The sequence below is a fragment of the Scyliorhinus canicula genome, chromosome 18, assembly GCF_902713615.1.
Source record: "Scyliorhinus canicula chromosome 18, sScyCan1.1, whole genome shotgun sequence".
In the NCBI taxonomy this organism is placed as follows: Eukaryota; Metazoa; Chordata; class Chondrichthyes; order Carcharhiniformes; family Scyliorhinidae; genus Scyliorhinus; species Scyliorhinus canicula.
The window spans coordinates 130,201,134-130,219,911 of NC_052163.1; the positions used below are offsets into that span (position 1 = coordinate 130,201,134).

The 18,778-nt window shown below is 56.2% G+C and overlaps 1 protein-coding gene across 4 annotated transcripts in view; it reads right to left on the reverse strand.

Moving 5' to 3' along the window:
- LOC119953074 (rho GTPase-activating protein 45-like) overlaps positions 1 to 18,778 on the reverse strand; it is a 220,236-nt gene that overhangs the window by 86,685 nt on the left and 114,773 nt on the right. For all 4 annotated transcript variants that reach the window (XM_038776895.1, XM_038776894.1, XM_038776892.1 and 1 more), the window contains exon 3: positions 10,939 to 11,082. In XM_038776895.1, the coding sequence (XP_038632823.1) occupies positions 10,939 to 11,082 (144 nt within the window). The remainder of the gene's footprint in view (positions 1 to 10,938; positions 11,083 to 18,778) is intronic.

Consider the following 18,778-nt stretch of genomic DNA (forward strand, 5'->3'; position numbering starts at 1 on the left):
CGCTGCAGCCGGGAAACGCACTGACGGGGCTGCGCTGCTGCCGGGAAACGCACTGACGGGTCTGCGCTGCCTCCGGGAAACGCACTGACGGGGCTGTGCTGCTGCCGGGAAACACACTGATGGGACTGCGCTGCTGCCGGGAAACGCACTGACGGGGCTGCGCTGCCACTCGGAAACGCACTGACGGGGCTGCACTGCCTCCGGGAAACGCACTGACGGGACTGCGCTGCTGCCGGGAAACGCACTGACGGGGCTGCGCTGCCGCCGGGAAACGCACTGACGGGGCTGCGCTGCCGCTGGGAAGCGCACTGACGGGACTGCGCTGCCTCCGGGAAACGCACTGACGGGGCTGCGCTGCCTCCGGGAAATGCACTGACGGGGCTGCGCTGCTGCCGGGAAACGCACTGACGGGACTGCGCTGCAGCCGGGAAACGCACTGACGGGGCTGCGTTGTTGCCGGGAAACGCACTGACGGGGCTGCGCTGCCGCCCGGAAACGCACTGATGGGACTGCGCTGCTGCCGGGAAACGCACTGACGGGGCTGCGTTGCTGCCGGGAAACGCACTGACGGGGCTGCTCTGCTGCCGGGAAACGCACTGACTGGACTGCGCTGCCGCCGGGAAACGCACTGACGGGGCTGCGCTGCAGCCGGGAAACGCACTGACGGGGCTGCGTTGCTGCCGGGAAACGCACTGACGGGACTGCGCTGCCTCCGGGAAACGCACTGACGGGGCTGTGCTGCTGCCGGGAAACACACTGATGGGACTGCGCTGCTGCCGGGAAACGCACTGACGGGGCTGCGCTGCCGCTGGGAAACGCACTGACGGGGCTGCACTGCCTCCGGGAAACGCACTGACGGGACTGCGCTGCCGCCGGGAAACGCACTGACGGGGCTGTGCTGCTGCCGGGAAACACACTGATGGGACTGCGCTGCCTCCGGGAAACGCACTGACGGGGCTGCGCTGCCGCTGGGAAACGCACTGACGGGGCTGCACTGCCTCCGGGAAACGCACTGACGGGACTGCGCTGCTGCCGGGAAACGCACTGACGGGGCTGGGCTGCCGCCGGGAAATGCACTGACGGGGCTGCGCTGCCGCTGGGAAGCGCACTGACGGGGCTGCGCTGCCTCCGGGAAACGCACTGACGGGGCTGCGCTGCCTCCGGGAAATGCACTGACGGGGCTGCGTTGTTGCCGGGAAACGCACTGACGGGGCTGCGCTGCCGCCCGGAAACGCACTGATGGGACTGCGCTGCTGCCGGGAAACGCACTGACGGGGCTGCGTTGCTGCCGGGAAACGCACTGACGGGGCTGCTCTGCTGCCGGGAAACGCACTGACTGGACTGCGCTGCCGCCGGGAAACGCACTGACGGGGCTGCGCTGCAGCCGGGAAACGCACTGACGGGGCTGCGCTGCTGCCGGGAAACGCACTGACGGGACTGCGCTGCCGCCGGGAAACGCACTGACGGGGCTGCACTGCAGCCGGGAAACGCACTGATGGGACTGCGCTACCGCCCGGAAACGCACTGACGGGGCTGCGTTGTTGCCGGGAAACGAACTGACGGGGCTGCGCTGCCGCCCGGAAACGCACTGACGGGGCTGCGCTGCTGCCGGGAAACGCACTGACGGGGCTGCGCTGCAGCCGGGAAACGCGCTGAGGGGCTGCGTTGCTGCCGGGAAATGCACTGATGGGACTGCGCTAACGCCCGGAAACACACTGACGGGGCTGCGCTGCCGCCCGGAAACGCACTGACGGGGCTGCGCTGCTGCCGGGAAACGCACTGACGGGGCTGCGCTGCTGCCGGGAAACGCGCTGAGGGGCTGCGTTGCTGCCGGGAAATGCACTGATGGGACTGCGCTACCGCCCGGAAACACACTGACGGGGCTGCGCTGCTGCCGGGAAACGCACTGACGGGGCTGCGCTGCCGCCCGGAAACGCACTGACGGGTCTGCGCTGCCTCCGTGAAACGCACTGACGGGACTGCGCTGCTGCCGGGAAACGCACTGACGGGACTGCGCTGCTGCCGGGAAACGCACTGACGGGGCTGCGCTGCCTCCGGGAAACGCACTGACGGGGCTGCGCTGCCTCCGGGAAACGCACTGACGGGGCTGCACTGTCTCCGGGACACACACTGACGGGGCTGCACTGTCTCCGGGAAACACACTGACGGGGCTGCGCTGCTGCCGGGAAACGCACTGACGGGTCTGCGCTGCCTCCGGGAAACGCACTGACGAGGCTGCGCTGCCTCCGGGAAACGCACTGACGGGGCTGCGCTGCAGCCGGGAAACGCACTGATGGGGCTGCGCTGCTGCCGGGAAACGCACTGACGGGTCTGCGCTGCCTCCGGGAAACGCACTGACGGGGCTGTGCTGCTGCCGGGAAACGCACTGATGGGACTGCGCTGCTGCCGGGAAACGCACTGACGGGGCTGCGCTGCCACTCGGAAACGCACTGACGGGGCTGCGCTGCTGCCGGGAAACGCACTGACGGGACTGCGCTGCAGCCGGGAAACGCACTGACGGGGCTGCGTTGTTGCCGGGAAACGCACTGACGGGGCTGCGCTGCCGCCCGGAAACGCACTGACGGGGCTGCGCTGCCGCCGGGAAACGCACTGACGGGGCTGCGCTGCCGCTGGGAAGCGCACTGACGGGACTGCGCTGCCTCCGGGAAACGCACTGACGGGGCTGCGCTGCCTCCGGGAAATGCACTGACGGGGCTGCGCTGCTGCCGGGAAACGCACTGACGGGACTGCGCTGCAGCCGGGAAACGCACTGACGGGGCTGCGTTGTTGCCGGGAAACGCACTGACGGGGCTGCGCTGCCGCCCGGAAACGCACTGATGGGACTGCGCTGCTGCCGGGAAACGCACTGACGGGGCTGCGTTGTTGCCGGGAAACGCACTGACGGGGCTGCGCTGCCGCCCGGAAACGCACTGATGGGACTGCGCTGCTGCCGGGAAACGCACTGACGGGGCTGCGTTGCTGCCGGGAAACGCACTGACGGGGCTGCTCTGCTGCCGGGAAACGCACTGACGGGACTGCGCTGCCGCCGGGAAACGCACTGACGGGGCTGCGCTGCCGCCGGGAAACGCACTGACGGGGCTGCGTTGCTGCCGGGAAACGCACTGACGGGACTGCGCTGCCGCCGGGAAACGCACTGACGGGGCTGCACTGCAGCCGGGAAACGCACTGATGGGACTGCGCTACCGCCCGGAAACGCACTGACGGGGCTGCGTTGTTGCCGGGAAACGAACTGACGGGGCTGCGCTGCCGCCCGGAAACGCACTGACGGGGCTGCGCTGCTGCCGGGAAACGCACTGACGGGGCTGCGCTGCAGCCGGGAAACGCGCTGAGGGGCTGCGTTGCTGCCGGGAAATGCACTGATGGGACTGCGCTAACGCCCGGAAACGCACTGACGGGGCTGCGCTGCCGCCCGGAAACGCACTGACGGGGCTGCGCTGCTGCCGGGAAACGCACTGACGGGGCTGCGCTGCTGCCGGGAAACGCGCTGAGGGGCTGCGTTGCTGCCGGGAAATGCACTGATGGGACTGCGCTACCGCCCGGAAACACACTGACGGGGCTGCGCTGCTGCCGGGAAACGCACTGACGGGGCTGCGCTGCCGCCCGGAAACGCACTGACGGGGCTGCGCTGCCTCCGTGAAACGCACTGACGGGACTGCGCTGCCGCCGGGAAACGCACTGACGGGACTGCGCTGCTGCCGGGAAACGCACTGACGGGGCTGCGCTGCCTCCGGGAAACGCACTGACGGGGCTGCGCTGCCTCCGGGAAACGCACTGACGGGGCTGCACTGTCTCCGGGAAACACACTGACGGGGCTGCACTGTCTCCGGGAAACACACTGACGGGGCTGCGCTGCTGCCGGGAAACGCACTGACGGGTCTGCGCTGCCTCCGGGAAACGCACTGACGAGGCTGCGCTGCCTCCGGGAAACGCACTGACGGGGCTGCGCTGCAGCCGGGAAACGCACTGATGGGGCTGCGCTGCTGCCGGGAAACGCACTGACGGGTCTGCGCTGCCTCCGGGAAACGCACTGACGGGGCTGCGCTGCTGCCGGGAAACGCACTGATGGGACTGCGCTGCTGCCGGGAAAAGCACTGACGGGGCTGCGCTGCCACTCGGAAACGCACTGACGGGGCTGCGCTGCTGCCGGGAAACGCACTGACGGGACTGCGCTGCAGCCGGGAAACGCACTGACGGGGCTGCGCTGTTGCCGGGAAACGCACTGACGGGGCTGCGCTGCCGCCCGGAAACGCACTGACGGGGCTGCGCTGCCGCCCGGAAACGCACTGACGGGGCTGCGCTGCCGCTGGGAAGCGCACTGACGGGACTGCGCTGCCTCCGGGAAACGCACTGACGGGGCTGCGCTGCCTCCGGGAAATGCACTGACGGGGCTGCGCTGCTGCCGGGAAACGCACTGACGGGACTGCGCTGCAGCCGGGAAACGCACTGACGGGCTGCGTTGTTGCCGGGAAACGCACTGACGGGGCTGCGCTGCCGCCCGGAAACGCACTGATGGGACTGCGCTGCTGCCGGGAAACGCACTGACGGGGCTGCGTTGCTGCCGGGAAACGCACTGACGGTGCTGCTCTGCTGCCGGGAAACGCACTGACTGGACTGCGCTGCCGCCGGGAAACGCACTGACGGGGCTGCGCTGCCACTCGGAAACGCACTGACGGGGCTGCGCTGCTGCCGGGAAACGCACTGACGGGACTGCGCTGCAGCCGGGAAACGCACTGACGGGGCTGCGTTGTTGCCGGGAAACGCACTGACGGGGCTGCGCTGCCGCCCGGAAACGCACTGACGGGGCTGCGCTGCCGCCCGGAAACGCACTGACGGGGCTGCGCTGCCGCTGGGAAGCGCACTGACGGGACTGCGCTGCCTCCGGGAAACGCACTGACGGGGCTGCGCTGCCTCCGGGAAATGCACTGACGGGGCTGCGCTGCTGCCGGGAAACGCACTGACGGGACTGCGCTGCAGCCGGGAAACGCACTGACGGGGCTGCGTTGTTGCCGGGAAACGCACTGACGGGGCTGCGCTGCCGCCCGGAAACGCACTGATGGGACTGCGCTGCTGCCGGGAAACGCACTGACGGGGCTGCGTTGCTGCCGGGAAACGCACTGACGGGGCTGCTCTGCTGCCGGGAAACGCACTGACTGGACTGCGCTGCCGCCGGGAAACGCACTGACGGGGCTGCGCTGCAGCCGGGAAATGCACTGATGGGACTGCGCTACCGCCCGGAAACACACTGACGGGGCTGCGCTGCTGCCGGGAAACGCACTGACGGGGCTGCGCTGCCGCCCGGAAACGCACTGACGGGGCTGCGCTGCAGCCGGGAAACACACTGACGGGACTGCGCTGCCACCCGGAAACGCACTGACGGGGCTGCGTTGCCGCCGGGAAACGCACTGACGGGGCTGCGCTGCTGCCGGGAAACGCACTGACGGGGCTGCGCTGCAGCCGGGAAACGCACTGAGGGGGGGGGGGTGCGCTGACGGGGGTGCACTGATGGGGGGTCCGCTGACGGGGGTGGGCAAACGGGAGGGTGCGCTGATTGGGGTGGGCTGACGGGGGGGTGCTGATGGGGGGGTGCTGATGGCGGGGTGTGTGCTGACGGGGGGGTGTGTGCTGATGGGGGTCCGCTGAGGGGGGGTGCGGTGAGGGGGGTCCGCTGAGGGGGGGTGCGCTGAGGGGGGTCCGCTGAGGGGGGTGCTCTGACGGGGGGTGCGCTGATGGGGGGTGCGCTGATGGGGGGTGCGCTGATGGGGGGGGTGCTGATGGGGGGGGTGCTGAGGGGGGTGCTGATGGGGGGGTGCGCTGATGGGGGGTGCGCTGATGGGGGGGGTGCTGACGGGGGGGTGCGCTGATGGGGGTGGGCTGAGGGGTGCGTGCACTGATTGGGGGGGGGGGTTGCTGACACTAATGGTAACCGGAACAGCCAGAGAATTGCAGCCAGACTTTCCATTAATATCAGCAACTCCTGAAAACTCTATTGTGTCTCTAATGTAACTGTCAGGTTGCTAACTAACCTGAATTAAACGGCAATCATACCGTCCATCCTGCAGGGAGCCGACAAAATTCACAACCTTTCATTCAGGGCCATTTGAAATCTTCACATTCGCATATAAAAAGCTGCAACCTGCCCACAATATGCCTCCTGCCCTGAAGTAAAAGAAACAGCTGGAGGGATTGGTTTGATTTGTTTTAGCAGGTCCCGGACAATGAAGCTCCCCCTAGGATGTCCCCTGATTCATTCTCCCCCTTTTAAGTGTTCACAGTACCTTCAAGATCAACGGGTCATTCTGGGAATATTAGGCTAGAGATAGATAGAGAAATACAGCACAGAACAGGCCCTTCGGCCCACGATGTTGCGCCGAACTTTTGTCCTAGGTTAATCATAGAATTTTGGACAATTTTTCATGGCCAATCCACCCAACCTGCACATCTTTGGGCTGTGGGAGGAAACCCACGCAGTCACGGGGAGGATGTGCAGACTCCACACAGACAGTGACCCAAGTCGAAATCGAACTTGGGACCCTGGAGCTGTGAAGCAATTGTGCTATCCACAATGCTACCGTGCTGCCCTTAAGAAGTTAACCTACACTCCATTATTCTACCCTAATCCAAGTACCTATCCAATAGCCGCTTGAAGGTCCCTAACTTTTCCGACTCAACTACTACCACAGGCAGTGCATTCCATGCCCCCACTACTCTCTGGGTAAAGAACCTACCTCTGACATCCCCTCTATATCTTCCACCATTTATCTTAAATTTATGTCCCCTTGTAATGGTATGTTCCACCCGGGGAAAAAGTCTCTGACTGTCTACTCTATCTATTCCCCTGATCATCTTATAAACCTCTATCAAGTCGCCCCTCATCCTTCTCCGTTCTAATGAGAAAAGGCCTAGCACCCTCAACCTTTCCTCGTATGACCCTACTCTCCATTCCAGGCAACATCCTGGTAAATCTCCTTTGCACCTTTTCCAAAGCTTCCACATCCTTCCTAAAATGAGATGACCAGAACGGCACACAGTACTCCAAATGTGGCCTGACCAAGGTTTTGTACAGCTGCATCATCACCTCACGGCTCTTAAATTCAATCCCTCTGCTAATGAACGCTAGCACACATTGGGCCTTCTTCACAGCTCTATCCACTTGAGTGGCAACTTCCCGTATCAGCCTCCCCGGACAGGCGCCGGAATGTGGCGACTAGGGGCTTTTCACAGTAACTTCATTGAAGCCTACTCGTGACAATAAGCGATTTTCATTTTTCATTTCATTTCAACTTTCAAAGAACTACGAACATAGACCCCAAGATCTCTCTGCTCCTCCACATTGCCAAGAACCCTACCATTAACCCTGTATTCCGCATTCATATTTGTCCTTCCAAAATGGACAACCTCACACTTGTCAGGGTTAAACTCCATCTGCCACTTCTCAGCCCAGCTCTGCATTCTATCTATGTCTCTTTGAAGCCAACAGCCCTCCTCACTATCCACAACTCCACCAATCTTCGTATCATCTGCAAATTTACTGACCCACCCTTCAACTCCCTCATCCAAGTCGTTAATGAAAATCACAAACAGCAGAGCACCCAGAACTGATCCCTGCGGTATGCCACTGATAACTGGGCTCCAGGCTGAATATTTGCCATCCACCACCACTCTCTGTCTTCTATCGGTTAGCCAGTTTGTTAGCCAACTGGCCAAATTTCCCACTATCCCATGCCTCCTTACTTTCTGCATAAGCCTACCATGGGGAACCTTATCAAATGCCTTACTAAAATCCATGTACACTACATCCACTGCTTTACCTTCATCCACATGCTTGGTCACCTCCTCAAAGAAGTCAATAAGACTTGTAAGGCAAGACCTACCCCTCACAAATCCGTGCTGACTATCCCTAATCAAGCAATGCCTTTCCAGATGCTCAGAAATCCTATCCCTCAGTACCCTTTCCATTACTTTGCCTACCACCGAAGTAAGACTAACTGGTCTGTTATTCCCAGGGTTATCCCTATTCCCTTTTTTGAACAGGGGCACGACATTCGCCACTCTCCAATCCTCTGGTACCACCCCTGTTGACAGCGAGGACGAAAAGATCATTGCCAACGGCTCTGCAATTTCATTTCTTGCTTCCCATAGAATCCTTGGATATATCCCGTCAGGCCCGGGGGACTTGTCTATCCTCAAGTTTTTCAAAACGCGCAACACATCTTCCTTCATGACAAGTATCTCCTCAAGCTTATCAGTCTGCTTCACGCTGTCCTCTCCAACAATATGGCCCCTCTTGTTTGTAAATACTGAAGAAAAATACTTGTTCAAGACCTCTCCTATCTCTTCAGACTCAATACACAATCTCCCGCTACTGTCCTTAATCGGACCTACCCTCGCTCTAGTCATTCTCATATTTCTCACATATGTGTAAAAGGCCTTGGGGTTTTCCTTGATCCTACCCGCCAAAGATTTTTCATGCCCTCTCTTAGCTCTCCTAATCCCTTTCTTCAGTTCCCTCCTGGCTATCTTGTATCCCTCCAGCGCCCTGTCTGAACCTTGTTTCTTCAGCCTTACATAAGTCTCCTTCTTCCTCTTAACAAGACATTCAACCTCTCTTGTCAACCATGGTTCCCTCACTCGACCATCTCTTCCCTGCCTGACAGGGACATACATATCAAAGACACGCAGTACCTGTTCCTTGAACAAGTTCCACATTTCACTTGTGTCCTTCCCTGACAGCCTATGTTCCCAACTTCTGCACTTCAATTCTTGTCTGACAGCATTGTATTTACCCTTCCCCCAATTGTAAACCTTGCCCTGTTGCTCGCACCTATCCCTCTCCATTACTAAAGTGAAAGTCACAGAATTGTGGTCGCTACCTCCAAAATGCTCCCCCACTAACAAATCTATCACCTGCCCTGGTTCATTACCAAGTACTAAATCCAATATGGCCTCCCCTCTGGTCGGACAATCTACATACTGTGTTAGAAAAGCTTCCTGGACACACTGCACAAACACTACCCCATCCAAACTATTTGATCTAAAGAGTTTCCACTCAATGTTTGGGAAGTTGAAGTCGCCCATGACTACTACCCTGTGACTTCTGCACCTTTCCAAAATCTGTTTCCCAATCTGTTCCTCCACATCTCTGCTGCTATTGGGGGGCCTATAGAAAACTCCCAACAAGGTGACTGCTCCTTTCCTATTTCTAACTTCAACCCATATTACCTCAGTAGGCAGATCCCCCTCGAACTGCCTTTCTGCAACTGTTATACTATCTCTAATTAACAATGCCACCCCCCCACCTCTTTTACGATCCTCCCTAATCTTGTTGAAACATCTATAACCAGGGACCTCCAACAACCATTTCTGCCCCTCTTCTATCCAAGTTTCCGTGATGGCCACCACATCGTAGTCCCAAGTACATATCCATGCCTTAAGTTCACCCACTTTATTCCTGATGCTTCTTGCATTAAAGTATACACACTTCAACCCATCTCCTTGCCTGCAAGTACTCTCCTTTGTCATTGTTACCTTTCCCACTGCATCACTACGTGCTTTGGCGTCCTGACTATCGTCTACCTCAGTTGCTGGACTACAGATCCGGTTCCCATTCCCTTGCCAAATTAGTTTAAACCCTCCCGAAGAGTACTAGCAAACCTCCCTCCCAGGATATTGGTGCCCCTCTGGTTCAGATGCAACCCGTCCTGCTTGTACAGGTCCCACCTTCCCCAGAATGCGCTCCAATTATCCAAATACCTGAAGCCCTCCCTCCTACACCATTCCTGCAGCCACGTGTTCAACTGCACTCTCTCCCTATTCCTAGCCTCGCTATCACGTGGCACCGGCAACAAACCAGAGATGACAACTCTGTCTGTCCTGGCCTTTAACTTCCAGCCTAACTCCCTAAACTTGTTTATTACCTCCACACCCTTTTCCCTACCTACATCATTGGTACCAATGTGCACCACGACTTCTGGCTGCTCACCCTCCCCCTTCAGGATCCTGAAGACACGATCAGAGACATCCCTGGCCCTGGCACCCGGGAGGCAACATACCTTTCGGGAGTCTCGCTCGCGACCACAGAATCTCCTATCTATTCCCCTAACCATTGAATCTCCTATTACTATTGCTTTTCTATGCTCCCCCCTTCCCTTCTGATCCCCAGAGCCAGACTCAGTGCCAGAGACCTGGCCGCTGGGGCCTTCCCCCGGTAGGTCATCCCCCCCAACAGCATCCAAAACGGTATACTTGTTTTGAAGGGGAACGGCCACGAGGGATCCCTGCACTGTCTGCCTGTTAGTTTTCTTTCCCCTGACTGTAACCCAGCTACTCTTGTCCAGTACCTTTGGTGTGGCTACCTCCCTGTAACTCTTCTCTATGACCCCCTCTGCCTCCCGGATGATCTGAAGTTCATCCAGCTCCAGCTCCAGTACCTTAACACGGTCTCTGAGGAGCTGGAGTTGGGTGCACTTCCCGCAGGTATAGTCAGCGGGGACACCAGTGGTATCCCTCACCACCCACATCCTACAGGAGGAGCATGCAACTGCCCTAGCCTCCATCCCCTCTTACTTTACAGAATTAGCTGCCCCTTGGACCAACTGGACCTCCGCCCTCCGACTCTACTTCCAGTCAGCTGTACTCTAAACTCCTGGCTCTCTTCACGCTCTTTGATAAATATAGGAAATGAAATGTCAGGAGCACCTTACTCCCTCCTCACCTAACTCCCTCAGTCACCAAACTCTCACTGTAGCACTCAAATGCCACAAGCTCAGCACTCCCTCAGTCACCAAACTCTCACTGTAGCACACAAATGCCACAAGCGCAGCACTCCCTCAGTCACCAAACTCTCACTGTAGCACTCAAATGCCACAAGCTCAGCACTCTAGTGCAGTGTCCCTTGAGTCTCTCTCTCTCCCCTCTTACCTTTCACTTTTGAAATCAAAGTGCCCGCCGCAGTCAGTGTCTCGATAGTATTGAGAAGTGGATATTTAGAGATTACTTGTCGCAGGATTCTCAGAACTTCCCCGAGACACTCGTGAGCCACTGGACGTCTCATCTCCGATTTATCTGCAGAAGAGGAAATAAAAGTCTGACGTTAACAGCGTATAAATCTGATGAAAATTCTGGTGAATCATTGACACATTTTAAAGAGCAAAACAGACATGGGGCGCCGTTTAATTTTTAAAAATCAGAGTCCATTCTGGGCGAGATTAGTGGAGTTGTTCCTGGTGCTTATCGCACCGGCAACGACCCTGATATTTAATGGCACTTTGTTGCTCTTTCGTCCCTGACGGGGAGGCGCCCCGCCGAGGTCACAGTTAGCGTCATTTCCTGCGCTGAGAAACTCCGCTCGCCAAGGCAGGGGTGCCATTTTTAAATAGATTCTTTATTCCAAGCACGTGCTGTTAGGTGAATTGGAAATTCTGAATTCTCCCTCTGTGTACCCGAACAGGCGCCAGAGTGTGGCGACTAGGGGATTGTCACAGTAACTTCATTGCAGTGTTAATGTAAGCCTACTTGTGACAATAATAAAGATTATTATTAAACTGTGTAGCCATCTGGGATAGCCACTTACAACCAGGAACAGGGAAGGTCGCAAAGCATAGTGGGTAAAATGGGCAAGGCGAGATTCAGGCAGACTCAGAGCCTGAATGTATATAGTGAGGAATCCAGACGGTATCGAAACCCCAACCGATTAGCATTTGATGGCCCATCTCCACCAGACAAAGGGCTGGTACTTGAGCGACCGGTACAGTCCCAGACATTTCGGCGCCACTCCCTGTATTAGGGAAGCGTAAACAACAGGGTCAGTGACCGCTTGAGACACGCCCAGCCATCAAGGCACCCGCCCATTTATTGGTTCGATTCGAACAGAATGATCAGGGATCACCCAATCAGTGGGGTCCAAACTGAAGGACCGCCCAAAAGAGCGCGAAAACCCCCAAGTATAAGAAGAGAGTCCACCATGTGTTCGGCCTCTTTTGGACCTGGCGCTCCGGTAACGCCATCTCCAATCGCAGCACCACCAGAGGCAAGTCCAAGTTCAATGCCCGCTACTAGATGGCCGAGCCTAGCTGAGCAGCAGTTACTCCTACAGACCCAATAGATCCAGAATCAAACAACGGCCACTGTTCCTCTGACCTCTGACCTAAGCCGGGTGCCTGAAGTTAAGTACAGGTTGTCATAGTCGATAGGTGTAGTTTAACTAGTAGTGTTTATGTTGCATGATTAATTGTGTGTGTAAATAAAGTACCCTTGACCTTGAACTAACTACTGTTGTTTGGCTCTTTGATCGTTAGCCAGTTGAACCTTGTGGTGGTATCATTGATACTTGGTGACTCTGAGCATTAGAATATTGATATCCAAAGGAAGGAGAGCAACCTCACTGATTGCCATAGTTACAGTCGGTAAAAAGGCAACAACTAGAAAGCCAGTCTACTGATTGGAAAGCAATTATCATGTCAAGAGACTCGCCCTGCTTGACTCTATTTTGCTCCCGGTCTGCTTCACTTCTGATTTTTCTTTGCACTGGAGATTAAATACTATAAAGCTGTTCACAATACTCGAGAGGGTCATCATTACTTTTCGTAACTTTCAGGAACTTTCTTCTGGAAATAATACTATTTATTTATTCGGCATATGTAAAGTCCCTTAGCCAAGCAGTTTCTTCTGTGTTGAGTGCGGATCAGCCTTTGCTAAGTCTGTGAATTGGACATTCTTCCTAATGCAGTTTGCTGTCTCCCACAGGCATAATGGGAGTGTCACTAATGCCCCATCTGTACAAGTTGGCCAAGGTCGTGGCCGGTCTTAAACCCTGTTACGGGTGGAATCCTTTTTCCTTGGAAGGTTGAAACCAGGCAGTTGTTGGGTTGGGTTGGAGACCAGGTACTTGTTTGTCAAGTCCAATGATTCCCATTCATTTGTACAGGTGGAATTTACATTGAAGTGCTGTGTGCGAGGGTTTTTCCAGATCGGAGTCAAATCTTGGGTGGACTGAATAGATCAGCAGGGTGTGGTGGGTGGGGGGACACTGCAAACTTTTTCTATCATTTTGTGGGTTTGCAAATCAGAGGATATGTGGAGGAGTGATTTTTGCCAGGGTAGGGAGCTCAGGGAGTGGTGTTGAATATAGTCTTCAACGTAGCATTCAGCTGTGTGTGTGTGTGTGAGTTTGTGTGTGTGTGCCTGTGTGAGATTGTGTGTATGTGAGGGTGTGTGTATGTGAGGGTGTGTGTGTGTATGAGTGAGTATGCATGTGTGTGTGTGTGCGTGTCTGTGTGAGGGTGTGCGTGCGAGGGTGTGTGAGTGAGTGTGTGTGTGTGTGACGGTGTGTGTGTGTGTTGTGAAGGTGTGTGTGTTGTGAGTGTGTATGAGGGTGTGTGTGTGAGTATGTGTGAGGGTATGTGTGTGAGTTTGTGTGTGAGGGTGTGTGTGTGTGAGGGTGTGTGTGTGTGAGGGTGTGTGTGTGAGTGTGTGTGAGGGTGTGTGTGAAGGTGTGTGTGAGGGTGTGTGAGGGTGTGTTTGTGGGTGTGTGTGTGTGTGTGTTTGTGTGTTTGAGGGCGTGTGTGTTGTGAGTGTGTGTGTGTGTGGGTATGTGTCAGGGTGTGTGTGTGGGTGTGTGTGTGTGAGGGTGTGTGTGTGTGAGGGGGTGTGTGTGTGAGTGTGTGTGCGGGTGTGTGTGAAGGTGTGTGTGAGGGTGTGTTTGTGGGTGTGTGAGTGTGGTGAGGGTGTGTGTGTGCGTGGCGTGTGTTGTGAGTGTGTGTGAGGGTGTGTGTGTATGCTGTGTGTGTGTGTGAGTATGTGTGAGGGTATGTGTGTGAGTTTGTGTGTGAGGGTGTGTGTGTGTGAGTGTAAGGGTGGGAGTGTGTGTGTGTGTGAGGGTGGGTGTGTGAGGGTGTGTGTGAGTCTGTGTGTGTGAGTCTGTGTGTGAGGTGAGGGTGTATGTGTTTGAGGGTGTGTGTGTTGTGAGAGAGTGTGTGTGTGTGTTTGTGAGGGTGTGAGTGTGTGTGTATGTGTTTGTGAGGGTGTGTGTGATGATGCGTTTGTGTGTGTGAGGGTGTGTGTGAGATTGTGTGCGTTTGAGGGTGTGTGTGTGTGAGGGTATGTGTTTGTGTATGTGTATGTGTGAGGGTATGTGTTTGTGTATGTGTGTGGCTGTGTGTATGTGGGTGTGAGGGTGTGCCTGTGTGTGAGGGTGTGTGTGAGGGTGTGTGTGAGTGTATGTGTGAGTGTGTGTGAGTGTATGTGTGTGTGAGGGTGTGTGTGTATGTGTGTATGAGTGAGTGTGTGTGTGTGTGAGTGAGTGTGTGTGTGAGTGTGTGTGTGAGTGAATGCGTGTGTGAGGGTGTGTGCGTGAGTGTGTGTGTGTGTTAGTGTGTGTGTGAGTGAGTGAGTGTGTGAGTGAGTGAGTGTGTGAGTGAGTGTGTGTGTGTTAGTGTGTGTGTGAGTGTGTGAGTGAGTGTGTGAGTGAGTGTGTGTGTGTTAGTGTGTGTGTGAGTGTGTGAGTGAGTGTGTGTGTGTTAGTGTGTGTGTGAGTGAGTGCATGTGTGAGTGAGTGTGTGAGGGTGTGTGTGTGAGTGAGTGTGTGTGTGTTAGTGTGTGTGTGAGTGAGTGTGTGTGTGTGAGTGAGTGAGTGAGTGTGTGAGTGAGTGTGAGTGAGTGTGTGTGTGTTAGTGTGTGTGTGAGTGAGTGTGTGTGTGTGAGTGAGTGAGTGAGTGTGTGAGTGAGTGTGTGTGTGTTAGTGTGTGTGTGAGTGTGTGTGTGAGTGTGTGTGTGTGTATGTAAGGGTGTGTGTGTATGTGTGTATAAGTGGGTGTGAGGGTGTGTGCGTGGGTGACGGTGTGTGTGTATGAGTGAGTGTGTGTGTGTGTGTGTGTGTGTTAGTGTGTGTGTGAGTGAGTGTGTGTGAGTGAGTGTGTGTGTGTTAGTGTGTGTGTGAGTGAGTGTGTGAGTGAGTGTGTGTGTGTGTGTGAGTGTGTGTGTGTTAGTGTGTGTGTGTGTGAGTGAGTGTGTGAGTGAGTGTGTGTGAGTGTATGTAAGGGTGTGTGTGTATGTGTGTATAAGTGGGTGTGAGGGTGTGTGTGTATGAGTGAGTGTGTGTGTGTGTGTGAGTGAGTGTGTGTTAGTGTGTGTGTGTGTGAGTGAGTGTGTGTGAGGGTCTTAACCGAAGAGGGTGCAGTATTCTGCTGCTGAGTCTGAGAATGTGAATGTTGAGGTTGGGAGGGTGGGAGCATCACCCCTCGCTGACGCTGCTGGTTTGGCAATAAAGTTGTTTCTGGACATGACCTTGACTGCAGTTGCTTTTAGATATTCCCGGAAGGTCAGTGCCCTATCTAAAGTCACTGCGAGGTATGTTGGAGTTGGGTGGTGCTTCAATTTGTAGCCATTCATTTGGATAATAACTCTTTATTGGCTTTCGCATTGTATAAAGGTGGAATAAACCTGATACTGTTTTTGCAAGGCTTGGCTTTAGTCACCATGGGTGGACTTGCCTTTACGCGGAGCTTTGAACAACTACCGGGAAACTCAGAGCACTTCACAGATAATTAAATACTTCATTAAAGCGTCATCACTGTTGTAATATAACAGTGCAGGAATATTGCACTTGTAAAGATACAATTCTACAAGTAAGCCATGTCAAAAGCAAGTGGCATTTGCTGAGGTAGCTGCCTGGCTGTGTATCTTTAAACAGGACAAGCTGAAATTTTGACATTTCTGCCTCTTTACACTTTCCAGCTTCCACTGGTGGTACAGCAGCGAGATACTGTTTAAATACCAGAAGGCTTCAAAATGCAGCGTCAGACAAACCACAACTCCAGTAAAACAGGTTAAAACTTGCAACTAGCAGCAAATTTAAACAAAACATGTATTTTCTGCAGAGGTATCATAGAAAAGTGTAAATACCATAAAGACAGGTCAACCGGGTGTGACCCTGGTTAAGATGTCGTGCAGAATTGGCCACTTACATTTCCATTGTTCTCGTCACACATGGGAACATCTTAAAACATCTGACAAAATGAAGGAAAGAGCATGGACTGCAGGCAGAAAAAAAAAGATAGGCAGAAGAATTGTATTGGGGGAGTGGGCAGGGGCACAAAGACACAGTCAATAAAACAGGTTTGGAAAGCAGACAGGGAGATGGAGACACAGGCTCAGATCGTAGCCTGGGCCTGTGTTCAGCACAGCAGGTGGGGAAAGGAGAGGTTCTGGCTGTTCTGAGGCCGGTTTCCCAAATTAAACATTGCAGGGCTCCTACAGGTTTCTTGTCTCTCTGTGGATTTCCTGCCCACAGACTGCTGGAGTGACAGACTGGAGTCTATCGAGTGGGAACCCTGCCTCACAAGGCCAATGCCTTGGAGAGCGGGTAGGTGTCCTGGGACAGGAAGAGCGATCCTGCGAGCCACCAGTTGTGGTCACAGGAAGGGCGTGTGGGTGGTTTACTGGGTAATGTGTTGAACCCGGGGGAAATTTGGTCAATCTCGCCCTTGTTGCCAGGTTACAGGATGGGGGAACTCAGCCAAAAGGAGAATGACTATTAAAACGAAGGCAGTCACTGTTAGCGGCTGGGTCACTGTCCGTGTGGAGTTTGCACATTCTCCCTGTGTCTGCGTGGGTCTCACCCCCAAAACCCAAAGATGTGCAGGGTAGGTGTATTGGCCACACTAAATTACCCTCAGTGTCCAAAGGTTAGGTGGGGTTACTGGGTTACAGGGATGGGGTGGGGTTACTGGGATGGGGTGGGGTTACTGGGTTACAGGGATGGGGTGGGGTTACTGGGTTACTGGGATGGGGTGGGGTTACTGGGTTACAGGGATGGGGTGGGGTTACTGGGTTACAGGGATGGGGTGGGGTTACTGGGATGGGGTGGGGTTACTGGGTTACAGGGATGGGGTGGGGTTACTGGGTTACAGGGGGGTGGGGTTACTGGGTTACAGGGATGGGGTGGGGTTACTGGGTTACAGGGGGGTGGGGTTACTGGGTTACAGGGATGGGGTGGGGTTACTGGGTTACAGGGATGGGGTGGGGTTACTGGGTTACAGGGACGGGGTGGGGTTACTGGGTTACAGGGACGGGGTGGGGTTACTGGGTTACAGGGATGGGGTGGGGTTACTGGGTTACAGGGGGGTGGGGTTACTGGGTTACAGGGATGGGGTGGGGTTACTGGGTTACAGGGGGGTGGGGTTACTGGGTTACAGGGATGGGGTGGGGTTACTGGGTTACAGGGATGGGGTGGGGTTACTGGGTTACAGGGATGGGGTGGGGTTACTGGGTTACAGGGGGGTGGGGTTACTGGGTTACAGGGATGGGGTGGGGTTACTGGGTTACAGGGATGGGGTGGGGTTACTGGGTTACAGGGGGGTGGGGTTACTGGGTTACAGGGATGGGGTGGGGTTACTGGGTTACAGGGATGGGGTGGGGTTACTGGGTTACGGGGTGGGGTTACTGGGTTACAGGGATGGGGTGGGGTTACTGGGTTACAGGGATGGGGTGGGGTTACTGGGTTACAGGGGGGTGGGGTTACTGGGTTACAGGGGGGTGGGGTTACTGGGCTACAGGGGGGTGGGGTTACTGGGTTACTGGGATGGGGTGGGGTTACTGGGTTACAGGGATGGGGTGGGGTTACTGGGTTACAGGGATGGGGTGGGGTTACTGGGTTACAGGGGGGTGGGGTTACTGGGTTACAGGGGGGTGGGGTTACTGGGCTACAGGGGGGTGGGGTTACTGGGTTACTGGGATGGGGTGGGGTTACTGGGTTACAGGGATGGGGTGGGGTTACTGGGTTACAGGGATGGGGTGGGGTTACTGGGTTACAGGGTTACAGGGATGGGGTGGGGTTACTGGGTTACAGGGGGGTGGGGTTACTGGGCTACAGGGATGGGGTGGGGTTACTGGGTTACAGGGACGGGGTGGGGTTACAGGGATGGGGTGGGGTTACTGGGTTACAGGGGGGTGGGGTTACTGGGTTACAGGGATGGGGTGGGGTTACTGGGCTACAGGGATGGGGTGGGGTTACTGGGTTACAGGGATGGGGTGGGGTTACTGGGCTACAGGGATGGGGTGGGGTTACTGGGTTACAGGGACGGGGTGGGGTTACAGGGATGGGGTGGGGTTACTGGGTTACAGGGATGGGGTGGGGTTACTGGGTTACAGGGGGGTGGGGTTACTGGGTTACAGGGATGGGGTGGGGTTACTGGGTTACAGGGATGGGGTGGGGTTACTGGGTTACAGGGATGGGGTGGGGTTACTGGGCTACAGGGATGGGGTGGGGTTACTGGGTTACAGGGATGGGGTGGGGTTACTGGGTTACAGGGGGGTGGGGTTACAGGGACGGGGTGGGGTTACTGGGTTACAGGGATGGGGTGGGGTTACTGGGTTACTGGGATGGGGTGGGGTTACTGGGTTACAGGGATGGGGTGGGGTTACAGGGATGGGGTGGGGTTACTGGGTTACAGGGATGGGGTGGGGTTACAGGGATGGGGTGGGGTTACTGGGTTACAGGGATGGGGTGGGGTTACAGGGATGGGGTGGGGTTACTGGGTTACAGGGATGGGGTGGGGTTACTGGGTTACAGGGGGGTGGGGTTACTGGGTTACAGGGATGGGGTGGGGTTACTGGGATGGGGTGGGGTTACTGGGTTACAGGGGGGTGGGGTTACAGGGATGGGGTGGGGTTACTGGGTTACAGGGATGGGGTGGGGTTACTGGGTTACAGGGGGGTGGGGTTACTGGGTTACAGGGATGGGGTGGGGTTACTGGGTTACAGG